The sequence below is a fragment of the Ammospiza caudacuta genome, chromosome 8 (genome assembly GCF_027887145.1).
Source record: "Ammospiza caudacuta isolate bAmmCau1 chromosome 8, bAmmCau1.pri, whole genome shotgun sequence".
NCBI classification, from domain to species: Eukaryota; Metazoa; Chordata; class Aves; order Passeriformes; family Passerellidae; genus Ammospiza; species Ammospiza caudacuta.
In genome coordinates, this window is record NC_080600.1 from 28,960,786 (window position 1) to 28,984,122 (window position 23,337).

Sequence of the window (23,337 nt, forward strand, 5' to 3'; positions counted from 1 at the left end):
AGGTGACGTGAAGCCCTGGGGACGGAGCAGGGGAGGGAGTCCCATGCTGCAGATGTGGGATGTGCACTGATAGCCAGGCTCCATCCATCTGCCGAGTTTAGTGCTTCCCAAATGGAAGCTGCAAAGCAAGGCAGGCGTGCACAGCTCGAGAAGACAGTCCCTGCCTCTCTGAAGTGCTCGGGCCCTTCAGCTCACTTTGGAATGGGCCAAGGGATCATCCTGCTGATGCTCCTGCAGTGTTCAGGAGAACCCACAGTGCACAAAGTGGAAGGAAAAAACAGAAAATATGAGAGTTTGCTTTTTTCTCCCCCACTATCTTGTTTTTCCCTGTACTCGCAACTGCGGGCTTCAGTTTCTTCTTTTTTTTCTTCCCTTTAAGTGAAGAGCAGGACAAAAGATATGGGGTGGCCCTGTGCAATGCTGCCCATACCTGCAAGACAGCTTCCCAGGGACCCTCTGGGTCCCCCTGTTCTCTCCACGGGTCCTTTTAATGGCCATCTCCCGTGCCGGTGAGCACCTGCAGAAAGGATCGGGAGTTGTGTTTCAAAGCTGCTCTTAGTGGAATTTTCCAGGCCGCCTCTGCGGCTGGAGCCAGCCCCGTTGGCTCGCGTCCCCCGCCTCGCAGCCTGGCTGCCTCTCCCCCCGAGCCGCGATTTTATTGTTGTTGCCATTCACTGGGCTGATTATTTAGAAATGTGCCCGGGCCACCTCCTTCCCTGCTGCCCTGGCAGCCCTTGCCCTGGGCTGGGAAGGCTCTGGTGTGTGTGCTGAGCAGCCAGGAGGGGAGGTCAGCGTGGGTCCCATGTGGAGCCCCCGGGAGTGAGGGGAAGCAGCTGATGGCTGGTTTTCCTCCGCCAGCCCGTGGGAAAGGAGTTGGTGTTTGAAAAGTGCATTTCCTGGAGCGTGATGCTGGCCTTTCTCCTTTTTTTTTTTTTTTTCCTTTCTCTCCTTTTTCTCTTTTTTCTTCCCGAATGAGCTGACCAAGGGGAGCACGAGTGCTTAGTGATTGTGGGAAAAGTAGAGAGGACAGTGTTGTCACCACTTCTAGTGGGTAGGAGTGTCTCTGAGCTGTGCCCATGGTACTCTGCGGGGTTGCTGTGCACTGAACTCAGCACCATCATCCATGAGCCCAGAGTAACCTCTTAACCAGGTGAGGTGGGATAGAAAGTGTGTTTGGGCACTGTCAGGTGCTGGGAGAGTTGAGCTCCCCTGCCCTGTGCCAACTTTGTGTTCCTGGGCTTTATCCCAGCCAAGGAGATCTCCACAGCCCAAGAAACCCAATCTCCTGTGATGACTTGGTTGCTCCGTTCTTCCCCCAAGCCTGTGAACATTGGTGGCTCATAATGCGGGGATCTGGGGAAGATGTTTGGGGGGAGATGGAGGGGAGATGCTGATCTCTCCTGTTAGAGAGTCTTTGCACTGGGGACAGAGCAGCAGTGTTTTTTTTAGGGTTCCCTGCACCATTTCTCTGATGGGTTCTTTCTTCTTTATCTAGTGTTCCCTCTGCCTTGGGGATTCACAAAACCAGGCTTTTTCCACTGCTGTGGTTGAAGCCACATCTGGCTGTGGGTGCAGGGATGCAGGCTGAATACAGCTGTCCTTGTGCTGGCTGATTTGGTCATTTCCCACTATGATGCTGTCGGGAGGCCCTGTTGCTTCCCTGCTCTGCAGGGATGGGCTGTCTGGACTAATCTCAGGATGCTCTTGCCCCTTGCACCCACTGCTGGAGGTTGTCCCTGAAAATCTAATGGTGCTTGGGAGGGCTAGTGCAGCATTTCAGCCACTAGCCACAGCCCTGCCTTGCTCTGTCACCTGGTCTAGGGTCATTGTTGTAGGGTATATGGGCTCCAACTACCCATGCTGGTCTGGGGGTTTTTGTGCAGGTGAGTGCTGCAGCTGAGACCTCTCAGGTCAGGCCTGAAGCATCTCCTGCTGGTCCCCATCTCGGTTGGCAGCTGCTCACCCCTGTGCCGCCCTGTGCTTGCCCTGCAGGGGCACAGTCCCGGGAGAAGCCTCTGGAGGAGAGCGCTGTCCCTGCCCGCAAGCGGACTCCCAGCGACAGCCACTATGAGAAGAGCTCCCCGGAGCCGGGCTCGCCCCGCAGCCCCACCGTGCTCTCCCCTGAGGTGGTCAGCACCATCGCAGCCAACCCTGGAGGGAGGCCCAAAGAGGTGGGCTGGAGCAGAGGACTGCTGGGCTTGGGGGTGGCTGACTGGGGAGATGTGCCTCCAGGGAGGGGGATGGCTTGGTCAGCATTCACAGCAGCCACAGAGCTGGGCATCAGTGATGGTTTTTGTGGTGGTGAGGGTGGTGGTTAGCAGGGAGGAGGTGAAACCCTTCCCTTTTCCTCCTCTGCCCTCTCCTTGGGGTGTCCTAGAGGTTTGTGCCCATCATGGGGATGGGACTGACTCTTTCTCCTGCTCTCCCCAGCCTCACCTCCACAGCTACAAGGAAGCCTTTGAGGAGATGGAGGGTGCCTCCCCCACCAGCCCACCCTCCAGCGGCGGTGAGATTTCTCCCCCCACCCCAGCCTTCCCTGTGTCACCACAAACCCCTTACTCCAACACCTGTAAGTGCCACGCCTCTGGGAGGCAGAGGGGCTCGGTGGGTGGCTCTGGGCAAGCCAGAAATTTGCCAAGGGTCAGGCAGCTCCAGGTTCCAGACACCCACCACCATGTTAACCACTCCTCCTCTCCATCCTCCTTTCTCCTCCCTATCCTGCCACTCCATGCTGCTGTCAGCATCCCATTTACTTCAGCATCACATATTTGGCACGCTCTTCTTGGCTTTTCCCCACTCTCTACTCACTGGAGTGTTACTTTGCTGGGATCCCAAGGTGGGATGGGGAGAGAGGCATGCTATGACCCCATCCTGTCCTGCATCTCCCCATTTTTCCTACTGGCATGGCATGAAGAGAAGCAAAACTGCAGTGGCAGGCGAGTGGGAGGGAGGCAGGAGGGACTGAAGATCAGGAGGGCAGACTCACACCACATCACTTCTTGCTCACAGTTTCAAAGGCAGGAGGGGCAGAAGGCTGGGATGCTCTTTGCATGCAGCTTGTCTCTGCTCCTCCAGCACAGTGTCTCTGTTCTGACCTACCCTCTCTCAGTCACGGTGGGTTTGTGTGGACTGGGTTTGTGTGACCAGCTTGAGCAACGAGCCCTGAGGAGCAGCCACATGTCCGCACAGCACGACTTGGGCCAGAGCAGTGCAATGGAGCAGCCAGTCAACTGGGAAACCCATTGAAAAGATGACAGCCCCCCATCCCCCCTAAAACACTTCTGTAGGCTGAAGGCTGAGGGATGCTCTAGGTTGGGGATGCTTGGGCTGAGCACAGCCCCTTCTGATGCCATGGTTGCAGTGAAGCCACCTGCCCCCACAGCTCAGCCTATGGGGCTTGGAAAAGTTCACAATTTTCTTGGGTACTGTTGCTCTTCCTTCCCTGCAATCCTCTGGTATTTGAGCCCTGTCTCTCGGGATGCGGAGATGAGTGTGGGAGCATTGCTGGGTGCTTGGCAGCTCGGAAATGGCCCTGTTGTTCCTGGGGACTGAGAGCTCGGCCGGGGGCAGCAGCAGCTCCTTTGGCAGTGGCTCAGTGGCTTTGGGAGATGAGTCACTTGCAGAGGTGACGGGAACAGCCTGGCTGGGGTCGTGGCCCTGAGACCGTGCTGCTTATCCAGCACCAGCCAGGGAAGCATGGGAAGCTTGAAGCTGCAGCTTTCACGCTTTGCAAAGTGGCCCTGAGGGATACGGGAGCAGTTCCCCTCTGTTGGAGATGGTGGTCCTGGGAGAATTCCTGGCCCTGTGAGGACCCTGCTGCTCATCAGCCAACTGAGGTGTGAGCTGACACTGTGCTTTGGGGTCAGATAGATCTGAAGGAATCAGATGCTCACTGGGGAAGGTGCTGCTGTCTTAGTTTCCCAGGAACTTGGCTGCTCAGCTGCTCCAGCCCCAGGCTGCTGGGTGGACCTGGCCTTGTGGCAAGGGTCTGGCTTTCCTCTGGACCTCCCACCACCCACTGCCTCCCTGCCTCGCCACAGGCCCTGTGCCTGTGCCACCAGTCAGAGACATTCAGACACTGCTGGAGGCTCGTGCCCTTTGGTCTCTCTTGCTGAACATGATGCCCTGAGGTTTCCCCTGATACAGGAAAATACAGCATCAGGGAGATGGGGCAAACCCAGTGGGTAGGAGGGGGAGGAGGTGCAATCTGCTTGGGGCGGTCTGCCCTGCCCTGTGAAACCCCATGCCATCCATACCATAGCCATACACACATACACAGCTCCTCCTGGTGTGTATGTCTGGGCACAGGGGTGCAGAACTCACATGTGCATTGCCAGCCCTCTGTGTGAACATCCTCATCCACCCATTGAGCTGGTCTGGAGGGCAGAGGATTTTTGGCAGTCCTTCTGTCCCTTTTGTGGGGCTGATGAGCTGCTCTGGGTAGCTGGATTCCAGCTTGGCCAGATGTGAGGATTGGCAGAAAGGAGTTCAGGTGTGGGAGAGCTGGGTTGGGATGGCTGCTCACATAGGGGAAGTGAAAGGGGCTTCATGTCTTTATGGCGGGACTTTATGGGGATGGTGCTGAGAGATGGGGTCTGGGCCTGTCCTGATGGGAGTTGCCCCCTTTCTCCATCCTGCCAGCTTTGCAAAGGGGCAGGGGGCTTGTTCCCAGTCACCTCCTGCCCTGTGTCCTCTTCCAAATGAAGAGGGGGATCAGCATCCTTCTGCAGGGTGTTGCAGAAGGACATCTCGTGTTCTCAGCAGCCCTTCCTTGCAGCCATTGGGTGGGATGGGTTACAGGGTTCTGAACCCAAGGGCAGCTCCAGCCTTTCTGAGGCATCACTCCCACCCTGCTCTAACATCCTTATGTCCACTGTGCCAACAGTGCGTTCTCCCCCTGGCCTGGCCAAGACCCCGCTCTCAGCGCTGGGGCTGAAGCCCCACAACCCGGCTGAGATCCTGCTGCATCCAGTGGGAGGTGAGTGCGGATGTGAGTGGGGACTGCAGGCAGATCTTTGTGTGGGGGCATCTGTGAGGATACCCTGGAAGGGTCCCTAGTTTGGAGAAGGCACTTCCACCTCCCTTTTGGGACCAGGAGGCTGTGGGGGTCCTTGTTGCCTTTTGTGGGGCCTCTGGGACTGTGTAAGTATGTGGGATGTTTGTCTGCTCTGGGGGGCTCCACACAGTAGGGTCTTCAGCAGTGAAGGCTAGCAGATAACCCTGTGGCCCTGTTTCCTGCTCAGCCCCATACTCTTCTTTCTCCCACCCCCTACATTCCTTCTCCTCCTCCCTAGGACAGCTGGAGACAGTTTGCTCTCTGGGAGTTGGGCCTGTCAGCCAGAACAATATCCAGAGCTCTTTGCATCCTGGACAGCAGTATTTTAAGTGCAAAGGCCCTGCTGTCCTGGGGACGTGTCCTGGAGTAGCCTGCCAAGCCAGACCTTACTGCTCCCCAGCACCCAGGGCCCCTTCCTGAGCCAGCTCAGGGCTGAGTGGGACCTCCTCAAACCCATCTAAGCTTGGGGGCCACAGGTTGATTAAGCTCATACTTCAAGACCCTTATCCCTCTGCCCTCAGGGGTGAGCTGATGCTTTTTTGGTGTTTGCTGGGCTTTTTGGAGCAGCCCTTTGGTTACTCTCTTCTGCACTGTTCCCTCTTTCCCATCTGAAGCCAGCCTCCTGCATTCTGGACATCATTTCTGGGATGTTGATGTGATGTGGGGGTGTCTGAAGCCGGGTGTCAGTTTGGAGCACTTCCAGTGTTGGGAGGTGTGGGGCTCTCCTTTGTGCTGTGTGTGCCCCTGCCTGAGCAAGGCAGAGCTGCTTAACTCTGATTTCTCTTTCTGTCTCACACCTCCCTTCCTCCTCTCCCCACTGCCATCACTCCCCCCTGCCCCTCCGTCTCTCAGAGCTAGAAGGGGAAGCGGGCGGTGACTCTGAAGAAGGTAAGAAAGGCTTTTCTTTCTATCTCTCTTCCTCATGCAGCCTCACTGTTGGACTGTCCCTCAGAGCAGGCCCAGGTGTCTGTTCCAGCAGCCTTCCCTTGCATTGTCCCTCGGGGATGTAGGAGCCTGAGTCTTGCCTGTGCTGCTCCCTTCAGAGGAGGGGCACAGCATGCCTTGTGTCGTGGTAGGATTTCTCAGTGTCCAAGTGGGAGCTCCTGAAGGTCTGTCACACTGTGTGGCAGTCATCCCTGGGGACTGAGAGCTCCTGAAGGTCTGTCACACTGTGTGGCAGTCATCCCTGGGGACTGAGAGCTCCTGAAGGTCTGTCACACTGTGTGGCAGTCATCCCTGGGGACTGAGAGCTCCTGAAGGTCTGTCACACTGTGTGGCAGTCATCCCTGGGGACTGAGAGCTCCTGAAGGTCTGTCACACTGTGTGGCAGTCATCCCTGGGGACTGAGAGCTCCTGAAGGTCTGTCACACTGTGTGGCTGTCATCCGTGGGGACTGAGAGCTCTTTGTCAGTGAGTCGCATCCTTACTGGTGGCATGCTGGGGATGCTGGCACGCTACAGCCAGCTTTGGATGAGCCTGGCGGGGATCTGGGAGCAACAGCCCCTGTTTTAGTCTCCTTCCCTCCCCTTTTGGCTTTGCTGTTGCCATTCAGAGTGAAAATAAACCAAAGTGCAGCACAAAAGGTCAGCAGGCGCAGAGGCCACCAGTGTGTTGCCAGCACGGCTGGCTGGGCAGTGGTGCAGCACCAGCAGCTGGTGCACATCTCCTGCCCCTCAGGCAGCTGCCCAGATTCCCCCCAGCTCTCCTGTCTCTGGGTTGTGCCACTTTGGGGATGCCAAGGGTGGGGCTGAGCTGGGACATCAGTTCAAGTGTGGCTGTGCTGACGGTGCAGGCACTGTGGGCTCTGGCATGGCACATCTCGTGTGGGGACAGAGGCTTTGGGAGTGGCTGTGATTCCTTGGAGTGCTGCCTGCTAGGTAACGGTTGTTGGGTGGTTTTGCTTCCTCCTTTATTGCATTTTTGTGCTCTCAGAGCTGGGATGAGGAACTGTATGTTCAGGATGGGTTTTGGGGAAAGAGTGTGTCTTCTTGGTGGGTGTGGTGCTTCCTCTAGCCCTAGCAGCCATCAGCATTTCTCCTTGGAAGTTTCTCAAAATGCACACAACCAAAATCTGAACACTGTGTCATAGTGGAGAAAGTGTTTGCTTGAAAAAAATGTTCTACTTTCAGAACTGATTTTTCAATTATGGCTTTTTGGATACATTAAAGGAAGCAAAGCTGGGATAAAACCAGGCTTTTATCCCATAAGTTCCCCCAATCTTTACTATTTCTGTGCAGCTTCAAGCCTCCAAAAACTCAAACATTGCCTCTCCTCTCCTTCCCACTAAACCCCCAGGAACTCAAGCTGTCCTGCATCTCTGTCCCCTTGCATGATGGTTGTCCCCCAAGCAAGGATGTCCAGTGACTCCGCACTGCCCAGACTGAGTGGCCACCATGGGCCTCTAGCCCTGCTTCATCCTCTGTGAAATTATATTTTTGGGCATTGAATTTATAGTTCTGAGAAGGGACTGGTGTTTTGGTCTACTGCTGGCTCAGGGCCCTCTGCACTGAGCCACACTCCAGGGGGACAGTGCCTGCCCCTCTGTGCTCTGCCTAGCACATCCCAACTGGAATGGCTGCTCTCTGTATGGGCTTGGAAGATGCTTTGGCAGTGTGGGAGCTCAGGATGTGGCTGTCAGCTCTGAGGAGACTTTAAAACAGCCTGACACAGATGCAGCACTGGGGATTTCTGGCCAGCGTGCAGCTCTGCTTGGATTTGGGATTCCCAAACAAATGCCCATCTCCTTGGTGACTCAGAGTTTCTCTATTTTCCCACCCATTTTCCCATCTCCAGAGTCCCTTCCAAGAAAATACAAAGAGGCAGGATCAGATTTTTCAGACTAAAAAAATCCTGCCTGAAACTTCCTAACTTTTCTTTTCTCCTGTCCTGCATTGAATCAATGTACTGGAACCTGTGCCCATGGCCACACACCTCACTGTGGCACAGCCCCCAAGCCCCCTGCTCCTGCCTTTTTGTGAGGGGCTGGCATTTTCACAGCCCTATGGTCCTAACCTCTTGCAGGCTGACTCATATGTACTGTCTGGCTAATTTTAGTCTGGGCTGGGGAGCTGGGAAGGGGAAAAGTGAGTAGCTGTGAAATTAATTTAATTACCTAAGCTGCAATGGATTTCTTGCAGCTGCCCTGGGTAGTGCCTCATCCCTGTCACTCAGGATGTCCTGCCTTAGATGCTGGTACCCAGCCTGTGCAGAGGTCCATGGTCTGGATTTGGCTCAGATCTTCCCTAGGGTTGTTGGCCAGGGACATCAGCCCAAGGGAGGAACTCCTCCCCTCTCCATAGGCAAATGGAGCACAGAGATGCTGTGGGGGAAGGAGTGGGACCTATGACAGTCTTTTTCATTGCATGTCTCTGTTCCAGCTCGGAACATGGAGCCGTGCATTGGCGTTGCTGATGGTGAGCAGGCCAGCTTGCCAGCAGGCTGAGCCAGAGCCCAGCTGTTATGACTAATAATAACAATAATAATGTTTGTAATGCTAATTACTACTGCAGAGCTGCTTTGGGCATGGCCAGCCTGGAGGCAGGGACCAGCAAGGCTGCCTGGCCCATAGGATTTGATGCCAGTGGATCTTGGGTAGGGCAGGCTGAGGTGTGACGTGGCTGCGGGGCTTGGGGGAATGGGACTGAAGCTGCAGCCCCTTGCTCTGGGGCAGCTTTTGGTTGGGCCTGTGGGGGCTGTCACAGGGATGGATGGAACAGCCTGGGTGGAACAGGAGGTAGGGGACAATGTATGAAAGAGGACTGACTCTGGTGTCTGCCATGGCTGGTAATGGCCAGCCCAGCACACTGCTCCTGGCACAGGACAGCTTGGCGGCTCTAAAGGAAAATTGCTTTTCTTGCTTGTGGGCTCTGGTTTCAAGCTGGGCTGGGAGTGAAGTGTTGGATGCTGCAGTGGAAATAGCTGGAGTTGCCCTCTGGTCTGCTGCTGGAGATGGCTGGCAGAGGTGGGCTGCAGAGGGCAGGGAGCACAGGGCACTGTCATCAGTGCTGTGTGAGTCAGCGCAGGCTGGGCAGTGTCACTGGCTCTATTTTTAGGGGCTCTGGATGAACAGGGAGCAGGATGTGTTCTCTGTGGCATCCTGGGTGGGAGGGATCCTGACTCAGAGCAGGGTGAAGGGGCTGTGGCAGGCAAAGGGATCGTGGTCCCATGTTCCAGTCCCCTCAGGGAAAGAGGTGACTCCTCTCCCTGTGTCCTGGCTGGGGTCTTCAGCATTCTTGAAGCAACTTCAAGGTCTTGAGTGAGCCAGATGTGTTTTTGTACAACCCCTGGTGGAAGAGGTGGGGAGAAATGTTCAGCTGGAGGAGGTCAGCTCAGGCACCTTCACTGGTGTGAAATGTGGGTCCTGGGAAGGGGTGTGGCCCCTTTTCCATACAAGCTGTAGGCTCATCTGTTTTCACCTCTCTCTTGCTGCAGAGCCCAGGAGCTATGTGGAGTCAGTGGCACGCACGGCCACCACGGGCAGGGGAGGGACACTGCCCGCTGCCCAGCCCGCTGCCCAGCCTGCTGCCCAGCCCGCAGGCCCAGAGGTGCCCACCAGGAATGGCACTTTCTCCAACTCCTTCATCGCCCCCAGCCCTGTCTCCACCAGCAGCCCTATTCACAGCATGGATGGGTAAGGCAGTTGGGAGCACGTCCCAGGGGCTGGTGGGGCTGGGGCTGAGCCCTGCCTGGTGCACAGGCTTAGAATCACAGAGTCACAGAATCATTAGGGTTGGAAAAGACATCCAAGATCCTCACTGAGTCCAGCCTTTGACTGAACACCACCAAGCCAACTAAATCTGAGCACTAAGTGCCATGTTCAGTTGTTTCTTGAACATCTCCAGATATGGTGCTTGTTCCCACATGGAAACTGCGTTTGCAAAGACTCGCATCTCTCCATGCAGGGTTTGGGTATCCCAGCCAGCTGTACATTTTGGTGTCCTGAGAACACAAATCTGGGTTACTGCTGGTTATTTGGTGGTTACTGGACCTCAGAAAACTCTCACCTGGCCCCTGGGAAGAGGGATGGGTTGTGCTAACCCCTAGCCCTGCGTTAGGTTGAGCATAAGTCCTCTGGGGTGAGATGGAGCTATTGTCCCTGTCCCCGGTCTACCCTGCCCACAAGCTGTTCTGCAACCACACAGGCTGGCAGGGCAGAATAAATCAGGTGTTTGCTGGGAGCAGAGCTGGAAAAAGGCTCTGTTCCCCAGAGAATCATATTTTGAGATGGAACTGGGATTCATGGTGGAGCTAAAGCTGCCTCTAGTTGCTTCCATGAAGCTGGCTGGACACATCCCACAGTTGCCTCTGAACAACCAAGTAGCTGACTGGCTCTGTACCTCAGTTTCCCTGTGTGCCACATGCAGGAAGGTGCCAGTTCCAGTCAGCAGCAGGAATGAGTGATGGAGCTGAATTCTGGCTTTCTTTGTCTCTCCCTAGGGCCTCCCTCCGCAGCTACCCATCGGAAGGCAGCCCCCATGGCACGGTTACACCTCCCCATGCCTCAGCTGAGCCCTTGTACCGCTCGCCTGTTGGCTCACAGATGCCCTCTGCTCACAGCAGCTACCAAAACTCGTCTCCATCTTCATTTGCAATGGTCCAAGGAGGGGTCCCGGGCTCGGCATACAGCAGCCCTGACTACCCTGATGGCCGAGCTGCTGGGCCAGAACCCAGAATCCTTCAGCCAGAACCCCAGGCTCGGCCACAGCCACAGGTCAATGTGGTGGGGGTCCACACCCTGCCAGGGAGCCCCCGCAGCCTGCACCGGACAGTGGCTACCAATACCCCGCCCAGCCCTGGCTTTGGGCGAAGAGCCATCAACCCCAGCATGAGCGCAGCTCCCGGCAGCCCCGGGCTGGGCAGGCATGCTGTGATGGCCCATGGCAACCTGGTGGCCCCACCAGGCAGCCCCAGCCTGTCCAGGCACCAAGCAGCGGCAGCCACGTCCCCTGGCAGCCCCCTGTATGGCTACTCCAGCCCAGAGGAAAGGCACCTGACCCTGTCTCGGCAGAGCAGCTCCTCTGGCTACCAGCCTCCTTCCACGCCGTCCTTCCCCGTGTCCCCGGCGTACTACCCTGGCACGAGCACGCCGCACTCCTCCTCCCCGGACTCGGCTGCCTACCGCCAGGGCAGCCCCACCTCGCAGCCTGCTCTGCCCGAGAAGCGGCGCATGTCGGCCGGGGACCGCTCCAACAGCCTCCCCAACTATGCCACTGTCAACGGCAAGGTGTCCTCTCCCCTCTCCAGCGGCATGTCCAGCCCCAGCGGCGGGAGCGCCGTCGCCTTCTCCCACACTCTGCCGGACTTCTCCAAGTTCTCCATGCCAGGTAAGGGATGCTCTTGGAGGTTCCCACGTCCCCCTGCCCTACTCAGGGCTCTCCCCTCCTCCTCCTTGCTGGCTGTCAGGAAAGGGATTGCAGCCGTGTCCTGATTTACCCCTCCTGTCCATCCGCAAACCAAAGGCACCGCTGGGGCTGGGGCCATTTCCTGCGCTTTCTGACAAATCCAAACAGGAAAAACACCGACTAGCATCTCTGGCATAAACAGCTTCCAGACATGTGTGTGAGGAGATGAAAGCTCCTGGAGGCGATTTTTCTCTGCCGTGGGGATGCACTGACCTCTTGACCTCATTCCCAGAGGGCTTTACCCCACTGGGACCCCGCTGCCTCCTCATTTCCAATGGTGCCGTGCCCCAGGTGCCATCCTGCCTGGTACGCTTTTGCCAGCTCTGGTTACAGACACCTTGGTGACGTCAAGATTGGGCTGATAGGAGCAGGGGAATAAAGCTGTGGGGCAGCAGTGGCTCCGACTGCTGCGCCAGTTTCCCTGCTGAGCAGGCTGCCCTTTGTGGGCACTCTGGCACTCATCCTGGCCCTGTGACTCCTGTGGCCAAGGACCTTTCCCAGGGGGGAAGCATGAGCAATTAAAACCCGTAACAATTAACAAGCAGCTTGGAGAGGGGAGTGAGCCCCCTGCCTCTCCGAAGGTGACCAGATTGCTGAGGGCTGATAACATGTCTCCAGCAGAGATGCTATCTAATCCTCTTGGTTGTTTGCCTGCTTGTTTTTGGAAAGCAGGTGATTGTAAATGTTGCCTGAGCAAATGACAGCTTCACAGCCAGAGGACCAGCTCCCCTTGGGGCTGTGCCTCTGGTGGGCACTGAACAAGGCACAGTCAGGCTGGGGCTGCTTTGCCTAGGGTAGATTGACCTGTCCAGTTACTCTTCATAGAGCAAAGATAAGGGAAGAAATTTACTTTTATGAAGTGTGATCCAAATCTTGAACATTAGAGAGCAGTGAAGGTCCTCTGAAGTCAGGATCTCTCTGGCACCTCCGGACATACTTCTTTCCTCCAACAGTTTTTATTTCACCTGGCCAGCTTCTTTTAAATAAAGAATTCCCATTTCATCTCTGGCTGTGTGCCATAGGGGCTCGTCTGACACACAGCCCTTCGAGGCCCCTTGAATTTGGATTTAGCTTTAGATGCCCACCAGCCCCATAAGCTCCAGGTAGTGATCAGCCTGTCTGGGTATGGTGCAAGGATCTGAAAGGAGGTGGACGTATTAATGCTTTGGCTGGATGTAGAGTTTCAGATACAGCATCTTTTAACTTTTTTCTTGTCTTTTCTTCCCTTTTCTGCAGACATCAGTCCCGAGACTCGTGCCAATGTCAAGTTTGTGCAGGATACTTCCAAGTACTGGTACAAACCAGACATCTCCAGGGAGCAGGGTAAGTAGATGACACAGGGTGTGTCTGGGATCACAGGGATTACCAAGGATTTCCTTTATGGATTGGGTTGAGAGTGAAGGTGAATAATGACTGCTCAGGCTGCTGCAGATGTGGGATTGAAGCCCCATTCACCTGCAGGTTTGTGTGATGTGGGCTCTTCAAACCTTCCTCTTGGTAGAAGAGCTCCAGTCCCTGCAGTGTGCAGTGGATATATGTTTGCAGTTCAGGGTGCAAAACACCTGGATGTTGAGCTAATAATGCTCAGAGGTATCTTGGAAACATGGCTAAAACGAGTGGGGGGAACAAGGAGGTGGCAGGATACCTTCAGGAGCATGGTCCCAGCATTTGGGCCTTGGCTCCTGCTTGCTCTCCAGGCTGGTTGCTCAGACAAAGGCAGGGTGGGAACTGGAGATGCCCACACAAGGGCAGGGGAGGTGGGGGGAGATGAGCGTGAGCCTGGCAACCCACTCAGCCATGCAGGAGGCACAGTAACATTGTGGTGCCTGGCTATGAGATATGGAGATGGGGCACCCTGTCCAACCCACACCTGCTGATGTCTTGAGGGTGTGTTGGTTCTCACTGTGCCTCTCTGAGCTCTGCCGTTCTCTCCTGAAGCCATTGCCCTGCTGAAGGACAGGGAGCCGGGGGCTTTCATCATCCGGGACAGCCACTCCTTCCGGGGAGCCTATGGCCTCGCCATGAAAGTTGCTTCTCCACCTCCCACGGTCATGCAGCAGAACAAGAAAGGTATTGTGTGCCCTTCTCCTTCCCACGCCCAGATGCCTTCCATTGTTTAGCCAGGGCGAGCGGGCAGCTGGGGCTGCTGAGCCAGTCGTGCCCTTGGGTATGTGCTGATGTGGCAGGATCCCTGCCTCCCGGGGTACAGGGAAGCACCAGGCATCCTCTGCCCTGAGCTGTGGAGGGCTCAGGAGCACCTACATCTTGGACTTCAGTATAATGAAATGGGTACAGCCTCTCTAGCCCACCAGCACATGGGGATGCTTGGCTTGGGGTTGACCGTGTGCAAAGGGACAGATTTGAGGAGGGTGTGTGTAGTGTTAGGGACCCATCTCTTGAGCTGGAGCACTGGTTCCTTAATGGTACTGCATAGTAATAGGAGGAGGGTGGCTGTGGTGTGAGAACCTCTCATCTCTTCCCAGGAGACTTGGCCAATGAGCTGGTGAGGCACTTCCTCATCGAGACAAGCTCACGAGGTGTGAAACTAAAAGGATGTCCCAACGAGCCTAATTTTGGTAAGTGCCCCCAGCGTGCTTTCCACATGAGGGGTTGGGTTGGGAGAGCCTTGCCTTCCCCATACTGTCAAAGCAGAACTGTCTGGGAGAGCCTGTTACTGCCTCTTGTCCCTGTGTAACTGAATGCTGTGGGCTTTTGGAGCCTCTGTGTACACGCACACTCATGAGAGCACACAAACGTGCCAGCATGCATAGGGACATACCTTTCTACACACACAAGTAGGACAGCTGATGCTGCTGGGAGGGTGGAGGGCAGGGGCTGCCCTTGTTCCATTTATTCCATGACAAATGTTGTCTGAGGAGCTGCATGAAGACCTCTGCTGCACTTTTTGCTCCTAAAGTGGCCCTGGCACCTCTGTCCCCTCCCTCAGCTGTCTGTGGAGGGCTTCCCAGTGGTTTCAGTTAGAGGAACTGCTACATGTGGCATTAGGACCATTAGTGAAGAAACTCACCTAAAAGCCTGTTTCCATCCCCCCAGAGCAATGGTGACCTAATCAGGGAAAGCTGGAGTTTCTTGTTCCTTTTCTTGGTTAATGGTTATCATACTTTGGATTGTGCGGTTCGATAGCCCAATGATTTTGCAAAAGGATCATTGTATTAACCCAGCAGGTGCAAACAATTCTTCATCTGGTAACACTGGCCCTGTGCTGACCATCTTCCCTCTCTCCCCAGGCTGTCTCTCAGCGCTGGTGTACCAGCACTCCATCACGCCCTTGGCGCTGCCCTGCAAGCTGGTCATTCCTGACCGAGGTAAGAGCATTGCATCTGTCCTCACAGCCTGCAGGGAGTGGGTAGGTTTCCAAGCAGGGAGCACCAGTAACCCTCCCATGTCTCCTAGATCCCATGGAGGAAAAGAAAGACTCTGCGTCAGCCACCAACTCAGCCACGGACCTCCTCAAACAGGGTGCAGGTGAGTTGAGAGGGGTTGTCATGGGGTAAATTTGGCTTGGAGTACTGCTTGACTCCATGTCTGCTGTCTCCCTTTGCAGCCTGCAACGTCCTCTTCATCAACTCAGTGGAGATGGAGTCTCTGACGGGCCCCCAGGCCATCTCGAAGGCTGTTGCTGAGACGCTGGTGGCTGACCCCACGCCCACAGCTACCATTGTTCACTTCAAAGTCTCTGCACAAGGCATCACCTTAACAGACAACCAGAGGAAGTAAGAGCCTCCATGGCCACATCTCTGGCCAAAAGCCAGTGTTGGCTCATTCCCAGAGCCTACAGGGATGTGATTCAGAAAGTGTGTTGGTGAAGGATGTCCCTGGGATGGCATCAGCCTGGTCATGGACACGGCTGGGCTTTGTCCTTGACTCTTGGAACATCCTATGGGAGACCTATGGCAGCGTCCCCTGGGCTGGTGGAGCTGGGTTGTGGTGAGACAGTGGTGAAGCTTCCCTGGCCCTGATATTCCCCATTTTGTGTTTCAGATTGTTCTTCCGAAGACACTACCCCCTCAATACTGTCACCTTCTGTGACTTGGACCCCCAGGAACGAAAGTGAGTGTCCCAACCTGGGGGGAATGCATGACCCCCAGCCCTTTCACTCCTCTAGTCTCCTGGGTTGCTTGGAGCAGGGCCTTTGCTTGCTCTCTCCTCTGCTCTTGCAGAGAGCAGGAATGCAAGGTCCCCTTGGATACTGTGGTGCAGTGCCAGCTTCTTCTGGTGACTTTTTGGTGTCTCCAAGCACCTTCATGCTGAGGGAGAGGTGCATCATTTTTCCATATAGCCAAGCCTGTGCAGAGCCAGGCTGGTCTTCCAGCATTGATGTGGTGGCCCCCATCATTGCCCTGTTTCTCTCTGGGGTGCAGGAGAGACCATCTCTCACACATTCTCTTGTCCTTGCAGGTGGACTAAAACTGATGGCAGTGGCCCAGCCAAGTAAGTACTTTCTGTGCTTCCCAGCAGATTCCTCCCAGCTGCTGTCGAGGTGGCTTCCGCCTGTGTTTGGGCATTGGCTGGGAGATGCCCTGTGCAGGGCATCCTGGCCGTGTTTGAGGTGGACTCAGCTCCTCACTGCAGGAGTGTTTCACCCAAGCATGAGATCATAGTCTTGGGAACTCTGGATGCATCTTTTAGTCCCAGATTCCTAGTCAAAGCAGGCATGGCTCTTGCTGAACTGACCAAACTGGAAACTCTCCCAACATTGGGAGAGCTGGGGAGTCATTGGGAACCAGGTTATGGAGCAGAGCTGGGGTTATACTGATGGCATGTGAGCTACTGGTCATCTCTTCCCTTTCTTCCTGTCCTGACCCATGGGAGAACAGAGCTGTTGGCTGAGCCCATTTGCAGGGGCCAGCTCCCACTAATTTTAGCCATTGTGTGAGCAAAGGGGTTTTTATTAGGATGTCCAGCTGCTGGGATATTTCCCCTCCCCAATTAGAAATGCCATAGCCTGGGCCTGTCTCACATTCTGTTCCCCCTGTATTTATAACTTGAGTTTGCACATTCTAATTAAAAAAAAAATAAGGGACATTTTATTCATCAGGGGAGAGACAGACAGAAATAACCAGATGGTCTCATTCAGCTTCCTGTGTCCTTGCATGGCCTTCATCTCTTGGAGGGTCTGCCCCAATGGCCAGCGCATCTCACCTCTGGTTTCAAGAGGCCAAACCAAGGCAATGCTATGACCATCTGGAAGGTTCCTTCTTTGGGATGGACTTGGGAAGGGTGGCAGAGATGTTCAGAGCAAGGGCGGTTGGGTCAAGAAATGATTGAAACTTGGCCTTCAAAGAAACTTAGCAAAGGGAAGAGGAGATGGGCCTTCATGCAGGCTGGTTTGGGATGTATCCCTCTGTGTTATGAGACATGGATGTTAAAGAGGGGAAGTGGGACAAAACCATGTTGGAAAAGAGGGTGGTGGTAATCTGTGCAGGAGTAAAATTGAGGTTATTGCCTTCTCCCCACACAGGCTCTTTGGATTTGTGGCCAGGAAGCAAGGGAGCACCACAGACAACATCTGCCACCTCTTTGCTGAGCTGGACCCAGACCAGCCAGCTGCAGCCATCGTCAACTTTGTCTCCAGGGTCATGCTTGGCTCTGGCCAGAAGAGATGATCTGGCACTTGCGGGTGATTCTTGAATTTTGGAGAAGGACTTGGAGCTGATCCGAGATGGAGTGTGAGGAAGTGCATTGTGGGAGAGGGAAGTGAATTGGGGGGGGGGGAAGGGTTGGAATTTTGGAGGAAAACAGCAAACAACAAAAAAACACCAACAAAACCCCTAAAAACTCAACACAAGCCAAACACACACGTAGAGGAACCAAAGCCACGCACCTACGAAGGAGAGCCACAAAGTCATGCCAGAGGGGATGCATGTCCCATTGCAGGGAAGGTGACCAAAGCAAAGGCGGCAGTGAGGGGTGTGTTTCCAGATTTCAGCATCATGGCCTCAAGTGGTGACATCCATTTGGGACTGAATGTGGGACCATGACTGGTGTTTTCCATCTGGAAAAAAAAGAGGCAACTGGCAAAACCCATGGAAGAAGCTTCATCCCAGCAGCTCCATCTGCTGTGTGTTTGAACTGACCTGTAGGAGATAATGGCATGCACTGGGTCTACGAGACACCAGAGGAGATGCTCTCAGAAACCTTCCCTTGTCCAGCTGCAGAGGAGGGTCCTCACTGGTCCCTGTGCATCCCCTAAAACCTGCTCACGACCTGGTAACTTGCTGGGGACATGGGGAAATTGGTCCTGAACCTTCCAATCCCTGGGGAGCTTGGTCATGGGCTGACTGTTGCTGACCCAGAGGCCAGCACCAGTCACAGGTGAGATGCTGTGAGTCCACCTGGAGAGGGGGGTCACGCTGTTTCTCCACTTCTCCAGGGGTTCTTGTACCCCCCAGCCTGTGAGGAGTTGTGGAGGTTCCTGCCACCCAGCACTTGGGAAAGGTGGATACTCCCCAGGAACCTGGAGGATGCAGAAAGTCGCCTCCTCTCCGGTCTTCCTCTTTTCCCTCCCGTCACTAGTCCTCTTTGACAGTTTTCTCCTGCGGCCTGTCACATTCTCCTAACACAAAAAAAAAAGCAAAACAGAAAGGAAAGGAATAGTTGTAATAATAATAATGATTATAATAATAGCAGATGCTGCCACAGGTGCGTTCCCTGTGCAAAGCAGCAGACCCGTGGCTACCCCTATCTAGCTCTTCGGAGACACGCAAGCGGTTTTTAAATTGCATGGACATTCAAGTTGCACGAAAAGCAAACGACTACAAATAACTCAGGCGCTTTTTTTCTCCTTTTGTTTTGGAGGCCACGTTAAAAAAAAACAAGGAAGAAAATTAAAAAAACAAGAAAAAAAAGAAAGGGGCCTGCAGTGGCTGGGCAGCTTTGGCTCAGTGGGGAGGTCACAGGTCCTCTGAGAGCCACCCTGGTTGATGCATGTGTACCCCCTAAACCATTTGGTTCGAGGTTATGCCCCTGAAATGCACCATAGTTTTGCAATGATTTCAGTGCTGTTGGCTTTTCCCTTAGCTTTGGTAGGTGAGGAGGGCAAGTTGGGTGGAGAGAGGGGCAGAGGGCCTCTGTGCCACTGCAGGGGGAGAGATCATGGTGGGGGTACAGCAGGTGGAGGTCCCAGCCCTAGGGTGCTGGGGAGGGGGCAGAGGATGTTTCAGTCACATATGCAGGTTTAGGGCAGGGGGAATGGTCCAGCTGGAGCTGCAGGGTCATTGCTGAGCCCTCTGCTGCAGATATTCCCCCTGAGAGCTTTTTTAGACAAAGTTTTCAGTTCAAAGTGGCCCAGATAGTCTTTTGGGGACAAAAATTAGACACATAGCACTGCAGTCCCCTGGAGAGCTTGTCTCCCATGGACCACCCTTGCCTTGATAGCTATAATATATATACAAGCTATACTGACAAAATACTGTAAGCTAATGAAATTTTAAGGAGGAAAAAAAAGGTTAAATTTACGCTCCAAAAATATTTATTTTCGCCATATCGCTTTCTGCGCATCGTATCTCCCCCACTATATCCCCCCCTTCCCCTGCCCTGGGGAAACACCTGCATGTTAAAAGAAAATCCAGAGCAAGGCAAAATACAGATGGGGGAAGAGGCGGGGGCCCCAGAGCGGGGTGGCTGCGTGTGAGCAGTGCGTGTGTGCGGGGTGTGTGTGTGTGTGTGGGGGGGAGTGAGCGGCGTGCCAGGGCCACGGGCTCTGCTGATGGACTGAGGTGTGAAAGGAGGGGTAGCGAGGAGCTGGTTGTGAGATGGTGGTGGGACAGGAGGTCCTGGGAGGGCTTTCCCCCTCCCCGGCTCCCTGGCCGCACGGATGCAGAGATCTTTTAATTTTTGACATTTCCAAAAAGTGATTCCCTCCTTCTGCGAAATTCAAGCGAGACAAGAGATGATCTCACCCGTAATCTCCTCACCCTGCCATTCACCCATCAGAGAAAACACTGTGTTTATAGATATATAAAGATATATTTTTGAAAGCCTCTATTTTTCAGACTTGGTTTTCTCACTGCTAAGAAAAGAGATTATAATAATGTAATTTTATTTTAATCTGCTGCCTTGGAAACTGGTGCTTGGAACTCCTATTTCTCTTTATCTCCCCATAAAAATGAAGCAGATCTAAGCACCCCAGAAATGTTGCATAGAAGTCAACCCCAGCAGATACCTGCCAATAGCATCACCCTTGCTTCGGGCCCTGAGCCTCTCCCGGCTTTCCCACTAATCCACTAGCTGAAAATTTAGACTGTATCCAAATCTCAAACACTAACAAAATCATCTGATGGTTGTATTATTTTTTAACACACAGCTAATCACCTTCCAATGATGTAGCCGGGTGTTTATCAGCTCCCTTTAAAGGCACTTTTTTCCCCTTTAACTCCTTTTTAAAAGAAGGTTTTAAGGTGTAACAACCCTTTCTGTCCCCGGGAGAGACCATCAGCAGCATTTAGGATTGCCCAGGTCCTGGAGCTGGCGGGGACCTAGTGTTAATATTTTTTCCTTATGAAAAGGACAGAAAATACTCTTTGGGGTTTTTTTTTTCCTTTATTTTTTTTTTTTAAGTGCAGTCATGCTATTTGAGATTCGAGCTTGCACGAGTTAAGCCCAGCATATGTTTCATTGTAATCACACTGCCGTTGTCAGCAGCCGGATGGTATCTCTCTCTCGCACACACACACACACACACACACACACACACACACACACACACACAAACACACACATCCCTCCTTCCTACACAAAGAACTGCATATATTCTTGCCAAAGATATCCTTAAAAACGCACTTTTCCCCACATATATATAGATAGATATATATTTTTTTTTTTGTGTGTGTGTGTAAATTTATTGTACGTGCCCTTTTTGTGTCAGTTTGTTCTTTGGAGAAGCCCGTCCTGCCTTTGCTGTCGATATTGCTGTCTATTGGGAAATGCTCCCTGGGGAGGTAATTTGCTGTCTGTTCTGCTCAGTGGCACCTGCAATGCACAAAATGTGGGGTTCCCATTCAATGGGGCTGCCTCTGGCTCTGCCCCTGGGAGCTCTTTTGGGAGATGATCCATGTCATCAACTGGTGATGGGATGTACCATTGCGTGGTCTTCACCAGCCCCTCATCACCGGTGGAGACAGCAGGGCTCATGGTTTTGAGCAGAGTTTGGGCTTGCTCTGAATGCAACATTTGCTGGCTGCCTCCTGGTCAAATTACACATGGAAAACAAACCAGGTAGGGAGAAAAACCCAACCCAGCCTCTGGGCATTGATTTTTTCAGTGAATTCAACCGCCTGAACCAAAGTGCAAAGTAAATCCCCACCCAGCAGGTCGGGCAGGTAAAGAAACCAGTTGCCCCAAAAACCCCAGACAACAGCATCAACAAAAGGCAACCCTTCCCATTGGAGCAGGCAGGATGATCAGACAGCAAAGGAGCCCGCAGGGGCTTGTTTCATTTTGTTCGTTTGTTTTGCAAATTGCGAGGTTGGTTTGGGGTTACTATTTTTTTTTCTTTTCCTTAAAAAGGAAAAAAAAAAGAAAGAAAAAAGGAAGCAATATGACGTTTCTGTTGGCGGATCTTGTGCCGCCGTGTTATGCGTGGGGTTTTTTTTTTTTGTTGTTGTTGTTGTTGTCTTTGTTACTTTGGGAATGTTACAGATTTATTTGCTAATCAGTGTTAACAAACAGTTTCAAACTTTTAGACTCGCCCATTTCTGTGTATTTATATAGATGGAAAAAAAAATACATTATGTTTTGTATCTTTATGCCCATAATGTTGTCGTGCGTGTAAGGATGGCTTCGGTCGCACCATGTCCGTATGTGAATGTCACTCCGCTGTTGTCTTCCCATTGTACAGATGTCGGATTCTTTGCAGTTCATTGTATTGCTTTATAAAGTGGTAAAAACAACAAAAAAAAAAAGAACCAGTTATATAAAATATACTGTTGCTTGGAATGCCAGCTTGGTGTTTGGATTGCTGGAAATGCATCTCGAAAGTTAAGGGAGCATAGGAATAAATGCTCTGGTGTTTTTGCACAGGGGAAAAACAACCCAAACCTATGTGAAAGCTGGTGGGTGCTGTTTTCTCCGGGCTGTCGTTGCCCCTGTTCCTCGATGGCAGACTGGGGCCCCCGGACAGACGCCGGGCGGTGGGTGTGGGAAGAAGGAGGGGTTGTGCTGCTGCTTGTCAGCCTCCAGCCGCAGCTTGTGTTCACCAGATGCTGGCTAACCAGACAGCCCCCAAACTTCCGACACGGCTCCAGCTCCAGCCTGGGCTTTTGTTTACCACCAGGGATCTCTCCAGCTTGCCCTGCAGGCACTGGGTGCTCTTCAAGTCCTGTTGCTTTTTTCCAGGTTGCCTTTAGGTGCTGTCTGTCCAGCCTTGGGCAACCCTTTTGGGTCCATCTCCCACAACAGGGTAGGATGATGCTTGTGTGGGGTCTTTGCCTTTGCTGAGGTGGCAGTTTGGGCTCTGCTTCCATTAAATCCCACTCCCCTATGCCTTTCAGAGCCATCCTGCTCCCTTGTGCCTGGCAAAACTTCCCTCAAAGTCTCAGGCCAGGCTTTTCCAGCATTTGCGTAGCATTTCCCAGCATCTGTCAGAGCACTCAGCCCCTGGCTCTCTGGCTCCTCTCCTTCCTCTCCTCGCTGAGTTGGTGGCCAAGACCCAGCCCCCTGGATGGATTGAGTTTAATTATACAAGAAATGTCAGCCAGAGCAGCGGCAGTTTCTCTGGCGCCAGCACTGCTGTGGCTCAGAGGCTGAGTTTCTCCCGGGGGCCGGCAGCACTAAAAATACCTCCTGCCTTTCTCTAAAATAGCTGCAGGGCGAGGGGCGGATTGCGGGGACTGCCTGAGTGGGGACCCCGTGCTGTGGGGCTTGTGCCTGGAGGCAAAGGCAAGAGAGGTAAAAAAGGAAAGGGGCGGAGATGGAATGGTTTCTCTGAAATAGCCGTGGGGCTGTGGTTGGGCACCCAAGCCACCAAGTGCCCTCCAAGCCAGGCTCATCACAGAACCTTTGAGGTACCTGGCAGCCACCAGCCTTGGCCTCAGTTGTCCCTCATCTACCTGCAGGCAAGACAGGACCTGCAGCCTCCTCGCCCTTTCTGACACTGCAGGGATGGTATTTTCTTTCTAGCTTCTCTTAATTTTGTTTCTTCCCTGAATTCCTGCTGGAATCCCCAGCACCCAGCACCAGCCACTTTCCCATTCCTGCTGTTCCTGCCTGGCTGGGATGGCCACTGCAGAGTATCCCTGGGCAGGGAGGAGAGGCAGTGAGTGCCTGGCAAGGTGGTGCACACAGGCTATTTGTTGCAAGCCATAAACTGTCTCTCATCCTCCCCCCCCCGCCTTTTCTGCAGTTAATTCCCCATTTCCTTTCCAAAATTCCTCCGGAACTTCTGGTTTGTGTTTTTCCTCAACATGTTCTTATCTGCCACTCATTTCCTCTCGCCAGCTCTGACAGCACAGGCTTTCCAGGGTCTCTCCCTCTGCAGATTGCTGCTGTACCCAGGCCAGGCTTGTGGTTCTGGTGTGACCACTGGGAAAGGCAGGTCCCACCAGCTTCATGCTGGGAAACCTTGCCCTGTTGCATCTCCCCTTGTCTACCGAGTGCTCACCTTCAGATTCCTAAATCAGTGTTTTTTTCTTGGTACAGCCCCAGCTCTGGGGACCTGGGGCCATGCAGGGAGTGTTTCTTGTGGGGCTGTGAAAGGTGGCAAAGTTTCTCTCTCCTCTGTGCCTGCTGTTTCAAGAGAAAAGGGTGGGTATGGTGTCAGACAGTCAGGAAACCCTGGGCTGAGAAACTGTGGTGGTGGGTTTGCTCCCCTCTCCCCCTTTATTTTTGGTTGACTAAGCTATAAGCAACCCTCAGATCTGG

General features: G+C 53.6%; 1 protein-coding gene across 6 annotated transcripts in view; it reads left to right on the forward strand.

The window, feature by feature from the left end:
* TNS1 (tensin 1) overlaps nucleotides 1–20,984 on the forward strand; it is a 64,396-nt gene extending 43,412 nt beyond the window's left edge. For all 6 annotated transcript variants that reach the window (XM_058809560.1, XM_058809561.1, XM_058809562.1 and 3 more), the window contains 14 exons: nucleotides 1,993–2,171; nucleotides 2,431–2,506; nucleotides 4,886–4,978; nucleotides 9,488–9,686; nucleotides 10,493–11,379; nucleotides 12,694–12,780; nucleotides 13,396–13,527; nucleotides 13,941–14,033; nucleotides 14,706–14,783; nucleotides 14,872–14,943; nucleotides 15,023–15,191; nucleotides 15,460–15,528; nucleotides 15,877–15,909; nucleotides 16,940–20,984. In XM_058809560.1, the coding sequence (XP_058665543.1) occupies nucleotides 1,993–2,171; nucleotides 2,431–2,506; nucleotides 4,886–4,978; nucleotides 9,488–9,686; nucleotides 10,493–11,379; nucleotides 12,694–12,780; nucleotides 13,396–13,527; nucleotides 13,941–14,033; nucleotides 14,706–14,783; nucleotides 14,872–14,943; nucleotides 15,023–15,191; nucleotides 15,460–15,528; nucleotides 15,877–15,909; nucleotides 16,940–17,084 (2,312 nt within the window). In that variant the 3' untranslated portion in view covers nucleotides 17,085–20,984. The remainder of the gene's footprint in view (nucleotides 1–1,992; nucleotides 2,172–2,430; nucleotides 2,507–4,885; nucleotides 4,979–9,487; nucleotides 9,687–10,492; nucleotides 11,380–12,693; nucleotides 12,781–13,395; nucleotides 13,528–13,940; nucleotides 14,034–14,705; nucleotides 14,784–14,871; nucleotides 14,944–15,022; nucleotides 15,192–15,459; nucleotides 15,529–15,876; nucleotides 15,910–16,939) is intronic.
* The last annotated feature ends 2,353 nt before the right edge of the window (nucleotides 20,985–23,337 follow it).